This window comes from Nelusetta ayraudi, unplaced genomic scaffold, assembly GCF_046127955.1.
Source record: "Nelusetta ayraudi isolate G7.1 ecotype Tasmania unplaced genomic scaffold, CSIRO-AGI_Nayr_v1 ptg000021l, whole genome shotgun sequence".
In the NCBI taxonomy this organism is placed as follows: domain Eukaryota; kingdom Metazoa; phylum Chordata; class Actinopteri; order Tetraodontiformes; family Monacanthidae; genus Nelusetta; species Nelusetta ayraudi.
This window is the reverse complement of record NW_027466071.1, coordinates 1,252,509-1,267,669: the sequence shown is the minus strand read 5'-3', so window position 1 is coordinate 1,267,669 and position 15,161 is coordinate 1,252,509. Positions and strand designations below refer to the sequence as shown.

At 46.3% G+C, this 15,161-nt stretch overlaps 3 protein-coding genes and 1 long non-coding RNA gene across 4 annotated transcripts; 2 read left to right on the top strand and 2 right to left on the bottom strand.

The window, feature by feature from the left end:
* The first annotated feature begins 2,167 nt into the window (after window positions 1-2,167).
* On the top strand, window positions 2,168-5,773 carry gjb3 (gap junction protein beta 3). Its single transcript, XM_076027546.1, has 2 exons — window positions 2,168-2,376; window positions 3,006-5,773. Exon 2 carries the CDS (start codon window positions 3,080-3,082, stop codon window positions 3,935-3,937), a length of 858 nt encoding a protein of 285 aa, XP_075883661.1. The 5' UTR covers window positions 2,168-2,376; window positions 3,006-3,079; the 3' UTR covers window positions 3,938-5,773.
* A 671-nt stretch (window positions 5,774-6,444) lies between these two features.
* On the bottom strand, window positions 6,445-10,124 carry hmgcl (3-hydroxy-3-methylglutaryl-CoA lyase). Its single transcript, XM_076027544.1, has 9 exons — window positions 9,768-10,124; window positions 9,437-9,520; window positions 9,068-9,175; window positions 8,822-8,917; window positions 8,537-8,685; window positions 8,367-8,430; window positions 8,088-8,276; window positions 7,883-8,008; window positions 6,445-7,208 (listed from the first exon to the last, which is right to left on the bottom strand). The coding sequence occupies exons 1-9, from the start codon at window positions 9,867-9,869 to the stop codon at window positions 7,107-7,109; spliced, it is 1,020 nt and encodes a 339-aa protein (XP_075883659.1). The 5' UTR covers window positions 9,870-10,124; the 3' UTR covers window positions 6,445-7,106.
* Window positions 9,171-11,798, top strand: LOC142889020 (uncharacterized). Its single transcript, XR_012926776.1, has 2 exons — window positions 9,171-9,242; window positions 10,918-11,798. It is a non-coding gene; the product is annotated as an uncharacterized LOC142889020 (long non-coding RNA).
* zbtb8a (zinc finger and BTB domain containing 8A) lies at window positions 10,414-14,925 on the bottom strand. Its single transcript, XM_076027539.1, has 4 exons — window positions 14,736-14,925; window positions 12,185-13,056; window positions 11,378-11,547; window positions 10,414-11,226 (listed from the first exon to the last, which is right to left on the bottom strand). Exons 1-4 carry the CDS (start codon window positions 14,798-14,800, stop codon window positions 10,912-10,914), a joined length of 1,422 nt encoding a protein of 473 aa, XP_075883654.1. The 5' UTR covers window positions 14,801-14,925; the 3' UTR covers window positions 10,414-10,911.
* Between the last annotated feature and the right edge of the window lie 236 nt (window positions 14,926-15,161).

The following is a 15,161-nucleotide window of genomic DNA, read 5'->3' as shown; positions in this document are numbered from 1 at the left end:
GCTGCCTGGGAACCGTGGAGCATAGAGATGATTGTAGACTCTGATTGATGTGCAGTCAAGTCATCATTAGCTTAGTCATCTTTCATTTTCCCAAGATTGCAGGTGAGACAGGATGCAGATGAATGCGACAAAAATGGAGGACTTCATTCATAAATCGCCATGAGACAACAAGGGACGCAGTGGCGCCACTCTCTTGAAAAATGGTTCTGCCCTTGGACCTACAGGCAGCCACTCTGATTGGCAAATGAAGTTAAAGTTGATATAAGCCGCGTTTCCATGACCCCTAGAATTGCGCAAAACCTAAATATCGCATTAAAAACATGGTCATGGAAACAGTTTAACTTTGAAAAACCTCTCAAATATCTCGAAAATGTCTTGACGCTCTCATGAGGTGGTTTTTCAGACCTGCAAATCACAATTGTACTTTGTCGAACAAATACAAATATCGCTTTTACTTTGCGAAAAACTGTCATGCAAATGCAGCTGGTGATGCTTTGCCTTTCTGTTCAAACAGACCAAGTATACACTGCAGCGAGGTCCTCTCTCCAGTCTCATCGCCTCCCATCAAAGACGACCCTCCCCTCCTCCCACCCTCACCTTTGTTTTCTCTGCTCTCAGTTTCTGATGTTTTTCTGAGTACCAGCACTGAAAAGCTGGTGCTTGTCCTGTTGTGTCGTTCTGTCGTGTTCAGGCTTGTGAGACGGCTGCAGTTGAGTCACGACTGCATTCCTCCAGGTGCGCCTCAGCAGACCGCCTGGACCAGTTCCTCGCTGAGCACCAACACTCCACTTGTCTGGAGCACTTGTGTTCTGTTTAAATGTTTTCTGCTAAAACTGCATTTTCCAAAGAAGCAGAGCAAAGTTTTACTCAGAGGCGATTTTTTTTCACTTTGTTGGTATTTTTCCACCGTTCCTGGGTGTTCTTTCATGTGATATTGCGAAAAATATATATTTCTTGTCGTAACCTAGCGGAAATGCTGACAGTTGTTTATTTTGCATCCTTTTTCTTCAGTAATATGAGTGAGGAAAGAAATACAAAGTGGAGGGTGGCATTGTACTTCCTGAACATTTTGGGCTTGGCCTCATTCTTGTCTGGACAAAAAGAGAAATACCTATGTGTGTGGTTGTACAGAGGACAACAAATACATTTGACTTGACTTGACATGGGACTAATGGTGTGCCAGCAAGTCTACGATCCCTTTTATGTAATGCAAACCTCAAGTTTTAATAGCCACAAATGAACACACACCCCCGTCGGCACTCTGTGGCACAGAGGTGGCGTTGCTTTGTGGGGAGGCTCCAGTTGAGTCCAGCAATGTTCAAGGAAACAGTGAAGAGTCTGACTGTGAAATAAGGAAGGAGATTTAAAAAGACAAAAGAACAAAACAGCAATGAAAACGAGCGAAAAAAAAAAGAAAAAAAAAAAGTTGCGGCTTCCTGAACTGAGGTAACGTCACCTGAGAAGTGCTCGGCCTTTCATGAGGAACACAGGGGACACTGAAGGCAACCACATATGCAGGTTGTGTCTGTTACGAGGCAATGTGTTGCAAATAATCCACACGTTAACTGAAAAAAAATCTAATATCTCATAAAAGAAGTGAGCAGTTCCCCTGAGACCTCTGCCTGGGCCGAGACCGACAGCCACCACAAAAGAAACCGGCCACGCGCACAACAATGGAAAAAATGTATCCAGCCCAGGGTGTGTCTGTCCTGTTGCGTAGACCAAGTGAGTGTGTGGCACAGGCAGAGGTGTTGTGACAGGAAGACAGCAGCAGCAGTTTTGGAGAATCAAACAGTGAAATTGAGTTGTATTGCAAAGTTCTGATTGTCTCATGTTGTTGTACCGAAGCTGTGGTGCCTTCAGTGGCACAACAAGGGCGATTGTACATCCTGAAATTCCACCATGTACACATGATTTTTGTCTTTTAACTTTTAACTTTGAATTTATTTTATTTTTTTGGTCCTCATTTCCAACATTTCTCTGCCTCACGTGGGCCCCAATGACATGTTATGTGTCTCCTGGTTTGTTGTGAAGGCTGCGTGGAGTAAAGTAATACTAAATGGATAAATGTGACTCAGAGGAGACAGCTGAGTGGGAGCTGAGTGGGAGAGGGAGAGGAGAAGGCGGGTCGTCTGGGGAAGCTGCTCCGGTTCTGCGCTTTAACCACACCCACAGGCGCATTTCACAAGGCAGCGTCCGTTTACCTGACGGTCGGAATCAAATCTGTGCGTTAAGTGACTGGGGGGGAAAAAAACAAACAAAAAAAAAAACACGACACCGAAGACGGTAGAAACACGCAGGAAAACACGTGCGAGCGCGTCGTTTCCCCCTCCTAATGACCACCAGCCGAACAGCTATGGACTAACGCTTCTCTCGGTAAGTTCAACAATCGAGGAATCGAGTGAGTCGCGTCGTTCCGAGCCGAGCTGCTGAGTGTTGCGGGTCTTGCGCCAAGTCAAATGGAATTACTTTGGAAATGGAAATTATTATTATTTTTTTGCTGGTCAGCCAGGCTTTTAGAGAGACATCGCGTTCGAATCGGTCGGTTCTGAAGGAGCCACATGGCCTGTGTGTAGTGACGTTAATCGGAGGATGAATGTACTCGGGACTTCTCCGCGCAGTGCGTAAAACTCGTTAACTCGAAGCATTTCTAACATGTTTTTCCTCTAAGTAACCACCGTTTAATGTTGGACATAAGATACACTGAATTAAAAATAACGGGTGTACATAAAAATGTGTATGTATACACCTATATGTATATTTATTTCTTAAAGACTCAAATAGATGTTTTATATGTATATGAAATATTATCAGTCTTGCTTCTTATTTCTTGTAGCGTTCATTATTGAGACCTAAAGTGCTTTTTCACTAGGCCGCTTTCGGTATCACTGTTATTAAAGTCTCCTTTAATGTCCATGCGAGACACCACTTGGCACAGAGTGGGAGCAAATAATTTAGCTGACGCCGAGTCCGTGTTTACCCATTCTTTAATCTGCCACGTCCAGATTTGGAAGATAAACCACGGCCGGGAAGAGCAGATCCTCAAGAAGAGAGACGAAATTGACAGGCAGCCGAGAGCATGGACTGGAAGACCTTCCAAGCCCTCCTCAGTGGGGTGAACAAATACAGCACGGCCTTCGGGCGGATATGGCTGTCCGTGGTGTTCGTGTTCCGGGTGATGGTGTACGTGGTGGCGGCGGAGAGAGTCTGGGGTGATGAGCAGAAGGACTTTGACTGCAACACCAAGCAGCCCGGCTGCGCCAACGTCTGCTACGACCACTTCTTCCCCATCTCCCACATCCGCCTGTGGGCCCTGCAGCTCATCTTCGTCACCTGCCCGTCCTTCATGGTGGTCATGCACGTGGCGTACCGCGACGACCGCGAGCGCAAACACAAGGCCAAGCACGGCGACCAGAAAAAGCTGTACAACAACACGGGCAAGAAGCACGGCGGCCTGTGGTGGACGTACCTGATCAGCCTCTTTGTGAAGACGGGCATCGAGGCGGCCTTCCTCTACATCCTGCACTACGTCTACGACAGCTTCTACCTGCCCAGGCTGGTCAAGTGTGAGGTGTCGCCTTGCCCCAACCAGGTGGACTGCTACATCGGGCACCCCACGGAGAAGAAGGTCTTCACCTACTTCATGGTGGGAGCCTCGGCCCTCTGCATCGTGCTCAACATCTGCGAGATCATCTATCTCATCTCCAAGCGCGTGGTGCGGGTCGCCAACAAGATCAAGAGGCGCCATCGCAACCTGCCGCCGCTGCAGGACAACTACAACGACGACCCCTTTAACAACGGCACCATGCCTCTGACGGTGCCCGAACCCAAAGAGAAGCCTCCGTCCTTCAGGAGTGCAAACAAGCCTTTGTTGATGCCGCCGGGACTCAAACTGGACAAGAAGATCCGGGCGTCTGCCCCTAATCTGACGTCGTGATTGAATAATGAAGCCACAAGCTGGCTGAAGAGTGGGAGATCGCTGGTGCCAGGGTTTGAATCTCTTGCCAAACCTCAGATAACTGACTAAAAATCATGAGCTGAGCTGCTGAACTGTGTATCTGACCCTGGAAGATGAGTCATCAGTCCCAAACCCTTCCTGAGCGACTCTGTGTCCAAATCAAAGACTCTTTTTGAGCGCCTCAAACGGTTTCCAGGCAACTTTATGCAATATTTACAAGTCTCCTCGTGTCAAACTGATCTGTAGTTGACACGCTGGTGTCCCTCTTTGCATGTGCGCTTTTTCAAACATACCCCTTCACCCACGTTGGAACATTCCACAGCTTTTCCCACTGCCTCTCTTTTGATTAGTGTTTTGACTCGGGAGAGGAAGGAAGTGAAACACTGGAGATATGACGTATCCACCCTACCTGCCAGAGTCCTTAGTGGTACCACAGGGGTTGAGTGGTCAAATACACGTTTACAATTGATGGTACAGGATTGATTGGCATCGAGTTGTGTAGCTGCAGATTGAAGCCAACTGAGCACCTCTTTTTATTCAGTGAACACTAAAATGACCTCTCAGTCTCTTTGGTTTGATTTGTCCCCCAGTACAGCATAGCAGACTATAGCTTCGAAAAATAGCGTTCGTTGATTATGCACTCTTGTAAAAAAGTTATTTATGAATCTTGGTGGATATATTTTGTCCCTGCATCCTTAAAACTGGACTAACCTAAAAACCAGGGATGAACTGATACCGATACCAGCATCGGGTATCAGTACCGGTACCAGGGTTGAGTACTCTATTTGTACTCCTAAAATACAAACTGATACCACGACACTGATATCAGTCATATATATATATACATATATGTCATATATGTGTAAATTGTATATGACAATTTTGTTAGATTTGTATTTGTACTGCAGTGAAACTTGTGACAGTCAACCTGATCTAGAAAAACACGCTGTGGAATGTTGCAGAACATCTGGAATTTATTTATTTAAAAAAAAAAAATCTAAATAATTCTATCATGTGTAATGGCCTTATTAAGTACTCAGTATTGGTATCGGTGAGTACTGACATGGAAGTAACTCATACTTTACTCGTTCTGTCAAAAAATGGTATCAGTGCATCCCTACTAAAAACCCATAATTGGAGCTTTTATGTTTTCATTTGAATTTGCTCCTGCGAGGAATGGAGAATAGTGCTAGTAAATTATTTGAATATGTTGACATTCCAAAGTAAAAAAAAAAAGAAAAGAAAAGTTATGGCTCTGTGAAATCTGTGTGGGATTTAAAAAATGCTAATCTAAGGGCATCAGAGTACATACATCATGTATATATTTCCCTTTTACAAGCCCAGGACATGTGCTTGGTCTCAGGTATACGTTGCACAAACACAATTTGTTCGTTGACTGCCTGTGTTTAGACTTGCTTGTACACAAGCTGGCCACGTTCAGCCACTGTCGCTCTGAAAACAGCACAAGGAATGCTGCCGTCTTATTACTTGCTGGAGCGCAGGCTGGAGGCGGGCGGGGGAAGAGCTGGACCTGAACATGCTGTTTGGACTATTATTATTTTTTTTTTGTCTCTGTGGAATTGTAAAGTCTGTTTATGTTTTTAATAGTTTGTATTTTTATAAATATAAAAATTAAAAATGTTTGGACATATGTTGTTTTAAAAATGCCTTTTCATGTGTCTGCATTTAATGTGTTTTAGGTTCCCTTTGAAAAATAACTTTCGACTGAGTGTAATGACTTCACTTAGTAGTTTCAGTCAGGCAAATGTTCAGGCTCCAACCTCAAAGTAAAGAAGCCAGGACTGCCTGTGATATGTGCCTGTGATTTGTGGAGTGAAGATTTCCCTCAGTGTTGACAAATACCTCGTTTTGTGGGTCTTGCGCATTAGCATTAACTATCTGCGTACTTAGTGAGTCATGGTGGCATGTTCTTCTACGGCCTTTGTGGTTCTCAGGAGCTCAAGAGGTCCCCAGTACTAAAAAATCTCATTCTGCCTGTCAGACTCGTAGGTCTGGTTTTTCACAAGGTGCAGCAACGGAAAGAGTGTCTTGTTTATCCTGAATCATTTCCTCCAAGCAAACACTGAAAATCAGTCAGTAGAAGAAGGCGTTCAGCGCTCATTCCTGGCTCTCAGGAGAGCAACGGTGCTTTTAAATTAGCAGTGTTGACATGTTTAGCAGGGACATGTAAAGATGGATGATGACACACACCCACCCTATTCAATGTGGCTGTAAGCACATTGTGATATTTTATCACTTAGTGTTGTTGTTTCTCATTATTTAAACACACTGCCTTCTTCTAAAGTTTCTGTGCACTTGTTCAAGGCTCCACATTCATATTTCTATAAACATTTGATTGGACATCATCTGGAGAATAATTGAAGTAGATTTGTTAAATCACTGTCCCACTACTCATACAGTGTAACACCGAGTTGTAAAGCGTGTACATGATGATTGGAAGTCAGTACAGTCAGATCACTGGAACATTCTTTTATGAAAACCTTTATTTTGAAACATCCCAGTCTCGCAGTAAATATATAGATTTTTCAATTTGAAAAATGGAAAAAAACCCAAAAATAAATATTTAAAGATGTAATAAAACTAAATATTAACATAAAAATATAATTGAAACTCCTCATTATTATAGAGCACAGCACTTCTTGCAAAACTAGTACAAAGCCAGTGTTCATGATGACCAATGCTGTTTTCACAGACGCCCCAAATGTAAATTGTGTGTTTTATGAGTTGTCACTCCATATGTAGGTCAAATGTTGATATTAATATAACAATATTTCAGTACCTGTCTGCCATCAAAAACCAGTTGAGTGACTGCTTGGACATTTTAACTCTGGCCTCACCAACAGCCAAGAAAGTCATGTTGGTACATTATCAACGAAAAGCAAGTAAGCATTGCTTTGAAAAGGATTTGTGCAATTAGGCTGACTTCACATAAGGCCCCGTTTTAGCACACGGCAATATTTACTTTCATTGAAAAATACAAAAAGGAGTTAGAACTATCAAAATGTTAAGAGTAACATTTTCACTAAATTCTATAAGAATTTAAGTAAAAGTAGGAAGAAGGGAACACGTGGAAGATGATGTATGAACACGGTGCACTGTTTGGTCTTTGACTGGTCGTACTGCTGCATTAGAGTTTGCAGGTGGCCTGCGCCACCTTAGAATTCGTCTTTCTGTTGAGGGTTCGGCAGATGAAGGCTCCAGCATCCATCAGCTTTGACAGGTCCACTCCCTAACAGGAAGAAATAAGCAACATATCAGTTGTACCTGTTAATACGAACGTAACCTAGAAACTGCTCCAGTTTTACAATCAGTGCAGGTCAATATCACAGCCTGTAACAGCTGATGGCTGCGTAATTCACATGCTCCGCTTTTGCTGGCTTTTTCCACAATTTTGCATACCATGCATGTGTGTATTATTCAAAAATATTTTGTAAAAATGTCTTTTTTTGACTGACTACATGTATGCATCACAACACACAGCAGCACTTGTAGGAATTCAAGCATTTGTGGCAGGAAATTCCAAAAATTTGCAATATCTTCACAAAAGCCAGAATGGTATTTTTCATCACTCCTTCTTCTCTTCTTCTTCTTCTTCTACCGCTTATCCGGGGTCGGGTCGCGGGGGCAGCAGCCTTAGCAGAGATGCCCAGACCTCCCTGGCCCCAGTCACCTCCTCCAGCTCATCCGGTGGGACCCCAAGGCGTTCCCAGGCCAGCCGGGAGACATAGTCCCTCCAGCGTGTCCTGGGTCTTCCCCGAGGCCTCCTCCCGGTGGGACATGCCCGGAACACCTGCCCAGGGAGGCATCCAGGAGGCATCCGGAACAGATGCCCGAGCCACCTCAGCTGGCCCCTCTTTCATCACTGCTTTTTTAAAAAGGCTAAATTCAGACAATGGTTCTTACTGTATGAATTCCAAGTCCCTGCAGCATGTACACGACATCTTCAGTGGCAACATTCCCAGAAGCTCCTTGAGCGTAAGGACAGCCGCCCAGTCCTGCTACCGACGAATCCACCACACTGATTCCTTTCTACAGGATCAAAAACATATGGTTAAATAAAGACAAATGTCGATCCTATTTCAGAAAACAATCATGTTCAAGCACTGACCTGTAGAGCCACGAGGATGTTAGCGAGAGCCTGGCCGTAGGTATCGTGGCAGTGCACCGCCAGGGCGCTGACCGGAACCTCCCTGATGACAACGTCCAGCATTTCACTCATGCTGCCAGGAGTCCCCACTCCGATGGTGTCGCCGAGGGAGATCTCGTAGCAGCCCATGGAGTACAGACGCTTGGCAACCTGCAAGGTGACGGACGGAAGTTGGAACTTTTCACAGCGACTGAATGCTTCACGAGTCGGCCTGCGCGCATACATCCAGCGATGGCTTACGTGTGCAACTTTTTCGGGCGCAACTCTGCCTTCGTACGGACACCCGAGGACACAGGAGACGTAACTGTGGTGAAAGAAACGGAGGTTGAATTGAAATAATAATAATAATAATAATAATAATAATAATCTCACATGTTTGATGCACGATGACAGTGGCTCCATGAACCCACCCTCTGACTGGAACACCGGCCGCTTTGGCCGCTTTGACCACATCGTCGAAGCGCTGCAAACTCTCATCCACAGAGCAGTTGATGTTCTTCTTGCTGAACAGCTCGGACGCAGCACCAAATATGGCCACCTCAGCCGCTCCTGCGTTCACCTGACACAGGGAGTGTGAGTGAAATGGGTTTAATAAAAGCTTTTTTTAGAGGTGGTTATGAACAACAACAACAACAACGACAACAACGACAACAAAACACATAGAGTGCGATGTTTCACGGTGCTCAACAACTTACAGCAGCTTGGAAACCCTTGAGGTTGGGGGTGAGGACTGGATAAGACACTCCGGGTTTCCTGGCGATCCCCTTCATCACGTCAACCTGGTCTGCCATCTAGTGTCAAGACAACAACACGACAGAAACCACTGATTAGTATCAGAAAAACGCACTTGATGGTGCAGTTTTTCTTGTACCTCGGCAGGGTGTGACTGCATAAAAAAAAAAAAAAATCACGTGAGTTGATGTGGAGCAGAGTGAACCAACCTGTGGAACCCACTTTGGAGATACGAAGCTGGTGGTCTCGATGACAGGCAGCCCGCACGCAGAGAGCATGTCAATCAGGTGGATTTTAGCCTCGGTCGGCACGATGGTCTGTGGACCCCGCAGCAGCAGCAGCAGCAGCAGCAAAAAAAAAAAAAAAAAAAAAAAAAAAATCGAGGTAAGACGCTGACACGCAAACGCAACATTGCTGACATAGTATGACACGGTGAGTCCACGCAGAAGCTAGGCACCTGTTAGCGAAGCCAAAGTTATGAAAGCCAGAGAGTGCTGCGATATCTATATTGAATCCAAGCGTTGGCTGGTTCTGTTTGTTCTGTGAGTTGTGCGAGTTAAGGAAGAACGTTTGTTTACCTTTTCATTCTGAAGGCCATCTCTGGGTCCAACCTCGACTATCTTCACCTTTTCTGGCAGAGCTGGGCTTACTTTTAAACCGGCCTGTTGGGACAGACAGACAGACAGACAGACAGAAAAACATCACGGTGGATTACACTTCCCGTTAATAACACAGACTGCACCGAAGAGAGTGAATCGTTTTTGTTTTAACAAAATAATATCCACCCAGTGAAATATGGTGGAGCTAGCCGGTTAGCCGCCTAGCCGAGCTGCCCGGGCTGCCAGTCGACAGTCGCCGTGTTAAAATGCAGCCTTCCAGAAAAGTCAAACGAAAGATGACGGAATGCACCTTCGCTGCGGAGCTGAACGCCAAGTAGTGTTGACCCATCGCTGACACTAAGGTGCTTCTGTTGACGAGCCTCATGACAGCCGCCATATCTGTCCAGCCCATTCCAGTCCCCCGTGTGACGTCACGCCGTCGGAGAAGCAGAACGCAAAGATTTATTAGAACGCGTCCGCGGTGGCGAGTTCAAACGCGCGGCAGAAGCGCCATCTACAGGCCACAGACCGCGACTCCGTTCTGACGGACAAAGTCAAGTTGTGTGCAATAACTTGCAGCTTCCGTCACCTTAAAATACGACTTTGATTATTGATTTGCAGAAGGATTCGAGGTTGCGTTCTGGAAACCAGGCATTTTCAATGCAAAAGATGTTTGATTTTTTTTTTTTTTGCATAAATGAAACTGTATCTAGTTATAAACCAATCAATCCCAAAATAACTTACCAATTATCATTCATTCATTCATTTTCCATACCCGCTTACTCCCAAGCTCAGGGTCACGGGGGTCTACTGGAGCCTATCCCAGCTGTCTTAGGGCGAATGCAGGTGACACCCTGGACAAGTCGCCAGTACTAACCAATTAAAGTTGTTTCATATAATTTCCTTTATATTATTTACTGCGTTGGATAAAATGGGGAAAGTGGGACACAACGCTGGAAAATATAAAAATATATTTAATGTGTAAATAAGTACAAAATAAACAAACGTCAAACAATAAATTATAACAGGCAACCTTATGCATATTACAATCAAATGTAGAGATGAAAAGCACTGCATATTGTCCTTGTCTTCCTTAAACGCAAACTTTATATCAAAGGGGAGCATCAATATATTGTAATGTCAAATCTGTATATTCATGCATATGAAAGCAAATGTTGACTGAAAGACTTCATGTTAGCTAGAGAAACAGAAAAAACGTGCTTGGATACTGTACTGTATATCTTAATGAAACATGACAAAAGCATTCTATTTTGTCACAATGTCGACATTCTTGTTGAAAAAAAAAAAGAAGACCAATTGCATTCCATTAACAGATAACTGAGGTATAAGCATGTGTACTTGCGTCAAACGCATACATTTTATAAATAAATAATTATTTTACATGGACGGATGCAACACGCACACACACTAAATATTGCTCTGCTTTGGTTTTCCTATAGCTCTTCTTCACTGTCGTCCACTTGCTGTATGATGAGGTCGGCCCCCGAGTCTTCAGCCAGGTCGTCGTCGTCCGTCACCATCCAGGTGCTCTTGGTGTCCCCTTCCTCTTCCCCGTCCACTCCCAGCAACAGCGCCGGCTCCTCATTGGTTTCCTCCAGGCCGTCCATGGCCAAGTTATCACAGCCCACTTCCTGCAGGCACACCGTGCACATGCGGTAGCGCCGCGTGCCTTCGCATACCACATGGCCAGAGTCCTCCGTCACCTGACTTTTGCACCTTCTGCAGATCAACTTCCGGGCCTGATGGATCTGTGTGAGTACAATCAATGTGAAATAAAAAAAATTTAAAAGTTGCATTTGGATTGGAAAGGGAAAAAAAGAGCCATCGCTGAGGAACGGAAGAGCGAAGGGAGGCGATATTTTCAGGCCTGGCGTCCTAATTTCACACAGAAAAACCTACCGTTTCAAAGTGGCTTCGAAGATGCTCCAGGCGAGTGAAGCGCTTGTTGCAGGCCTGGCAGGGGTACGGCCTCTCTCCTGTGTGACAGCGCAAGTGCCGTTTCAGGTCAGCTTTCCTCTTCACCGTGTGCGTACAGAAGGGGCATTTGAAGCGCATCATGGAGTTTGAGTCTGAAAACGAAGAAGAAGAGTTTACCGGTTTTTCTTCGTAACCTTTTAACATGGTAGAAATATTTCTAGCCACATGCTGCATTTTCCATTACGGTTTTTCGAAAAGTAAAAGCGATACTTCTAAAATTTCCACAAAGTACAATTGCGATTTGCAGGTGTTTCCATTGAATGGTGTGAAGCACATAAGCTGTAATTCTCGTCAAATCTCGTCCGGTGAGACCCCACTTTGAGGAGGATGGAGGTACAAAACATTTTTGCGATAAATCTGCAATTCGATGTTGTTGTCAAGACTGGTTGTTATATTTTTCTCTTTGATTACTTGTAAAGAAAAATATTCCATCTCCTCCGTCCAAACATAACGCACCATTTTCACTTGAAGTGAACTGGTCACGTGACTCCATACATCACGTCCACTGACGTGTAAATGCGATAAGTGTTTCCATGACACCTTTGCGATATACCTTCATATCGATAAGTCTGAAAAACCACCTTGTGAGAGCATAAAAACATTTTAGGGATAAGTTTAGATGTTTTCATGACCATTTTTTTTAATTGCGATATTTAGGTTTTGCGCAATTATGGTTATGGCAATGGAAATGCAACTACTGATAAGCATTTCCTTCTGCACGGAACCCACCTTTATTGAAATGGTCCATCACTCCAGCAATTGACGGTAAAGAAGCGTACAGCTCCTCTGCCTTTTCCGCCTTCTGCGTTCTCGCCTCCTGGATGTCCTGGTCTTCGTGCTCGTTGGAGCGGCTGCTGTTCCTCCTCTTTGTTCCTCCTTTGCCTCGCCGGCGCTCTGATCTAGGCAGAGTGTAAAGTGGGTCGTGAGGATCTTGCAGATCTTCCGCCTCTTTATGGAGATCACTGGTTGGACTGCTGTGGTTCGTCTTTATCGTCGGGGCTGATGTTTCCTGGTCTGAGTCTTTCCCCAAAAAAACAGTGTTCGCTCTGGAATTGTCCCGGGTCCAGAGTGCCGGGGGCGGGCTGACAGAGCCGGGGCCTTGCTGCTGCTGCGGCTCGGGGACGTCTTCCCCTGCTGCGCTGGTGAAACTGCACGTGTCAGATAAGTTCAGGCAGCGCTCACTGTCCTCCTCCTTCAAACTGATGTCCAGGGAGGATTTGATAAAATTCTTGCAATAGTTGATGACGTTGTTCATCTGCAAGTAACTGGCTGCAGACATGACCTCGATCACATTGTGACTGGAGAGGTCCAGCTGACCGGAGTAGATGAAATCCAGGATGACCGTGAAGGTTTCGGGGCTGAAGACGTCAAAGGTGGCGTTCACAGAGTCGGACAGGTCGTCGGGAACCTGCGAGAGCAGCATGCGGAAATAGCCGCTGCTGGCAAACATGACGTTGCGGTGGGCCCTGAAGAGCTGGCCCTCCACCAGGACGCTGCAGTCACAGAACAGTTCCTGGTGGCGCTGCTGGTTGAGTTGCTTCAGCAGGCTGCTTTGGTGAGCCACGGTGATGTCGGCAGCGTTGAACCACCTCTGAGGCTGCCTGCGAGACAGAATGGCAGAATTTAATCTAACTGATTAACATAGGCATTTTTAATTTGTCACTGGTTTGCATTCCCCCCCCCCCACCCCCCCCCCAAAAAAAAAAAATTTCAATACAGTTACACAGTTTGGAACCAGGAAGTAAATGATGCTAAAAACCATAAGCCTTCCAGGTGCTGCCCCCTATGCTTGGCAGAAACTAAAAGAATTAATAGGCATTCACATTAACTAAAGAAAATGCTAAATATTATGATCAAACTAAAGGTATATTAATCAAGCCAAACAAAACTAAACAATGAAATATAAAAATGACAAATAGCTCCAACACCAACCATAACAACAGCAAAAGCATGGCTGTCTGCATGAATGTGATACTAACTTTTAGATGCCCTTTCCTGTTCTGTCTCCTACTCTGGAATCCGTTTCTTCCCCCAAAGCACAAAGATTGGTAGTAACCGACACAAAAACACACCCTGTGGGTGTTGTCAGTGCTTGGGGTTATACAAATGTGGGCCTTTTGTCGGCATTCTATTTGACCCGAGGCATCCGAGCAGCAACCGCAGGTCACGTGACAACCACAGCGGTTGATACCCATTGATAAAACCGTCCATTAAACCCCTTATTTGTGCCCCCCCCCACCCCCCGACTACGCTGTGTGCAGCATCGCCAGCTGCGGACGGACGGACAGACGAACGGAGGGACCGCCTACCAGGACTTCACCCCTGCGCTCCGATTGGCCGGCAGGAGCCGTCACTCTCCGTATCATTCTAATAGGCTACACCCGACTCCAGTCGGTGAGCATCGGGTGACAACCCCCCACACCCCCACCTATCCCCGTTTAATAGCAGCGAGCGTTGGGGAGTCAGCAGGGACGCGCATTAAACCTCGCACGTCGCTCGCACGCGGCAAGTGTTGGGTGGAGCGATATGAGACACCGCGCCCAGATGTGTGTTTCTCCACAAATGGGGCTGAGCCCGACAGAATAGTGCAGAAATAGTTCCTCTGACCCACCATACTGGATTCACTTGGCCAGTGCCTTTTATTTAGTATTTGTATTGTGATGGACCCGCAGGCAGCGCAGCGCCCGGCAACTCAAGGCGCGGAGCAACGCCCGCGAGACCCCCCGGATCGCTCCGCTGTGCCTCCCCGCCAAGGCGAGTGCAGCGCCCCCTCCCCACCCCACCCACCACCCTCCAACTCGTCTCCCTTTATTTCACACACACGAGTCGACCTACAAAACGACTCGAGAGTGCTGCAGTCCAGCAGCGAGAGAGAAAAGCGGGCAGCGGCGGCGGAGCAGCCCAGCCTGTCCTGGAGCGACGCCCACTTCGGCACACAATAGAGAAAATAGACCCCCTCCCCACCCCACAAAATAAAAACCCTTCCGGCAGCGGAGCGCGCTGTGATCTGATAAATATATACGTCAAACAGTTGGGGGGCAAACAAAACCCCCAGCGCTAATACGCCCGTTTTCAGCAGCGCCACTGCCGCCCTCACCACTTCCTTCCCCGGAGGTCCGGAGCGAGCGAGCGAGCAGCGCGGACGGTTGCTTCGCCTGCTGCCCAGCCCAGTGACTCTTTCTCAGGCGTGAGGCGTCGCCAGGACCCGCTTACGCCCTGCGCCGCGTTACCCCACCGGCCCGACCCCCCAAAAAAATAAAAAAAATCCATCGATACTCACTGATGACTTGATTCGCCCGGCGCCCGATAGAGCCTGCTTGCCTCCACGTCGGCCACCATATCCATTTTTCTCAATCTAGATTTTATATATATGTATTTTTGCTTTTTCTCTTTGCTCTTTTTCCTCGTCCGGGGTCCACAGCCAGGCACTTCCTGCTCAGCCCTAAAGACCGAAACCCGGCTGAAGCGACTGGAGCACTGTGCTGACGTGGGTGTTTATTAACTGGGTGCCCGAGGGTTCAAGGAGCCATTTAAAGCCCTAGTGCCCAGTTCAGATGTAGTGCGTGGACCCAAGTATAACAATGACAATAATCGACGGGGGAAAAAAATGCAACATTTAAATAATTCGATCGTCCTTCGTGTTAATCTGCGAGGACTCTTCTTTCTTCTTCTTCAAACACGATGATCACCATGTACATTAAGGCAT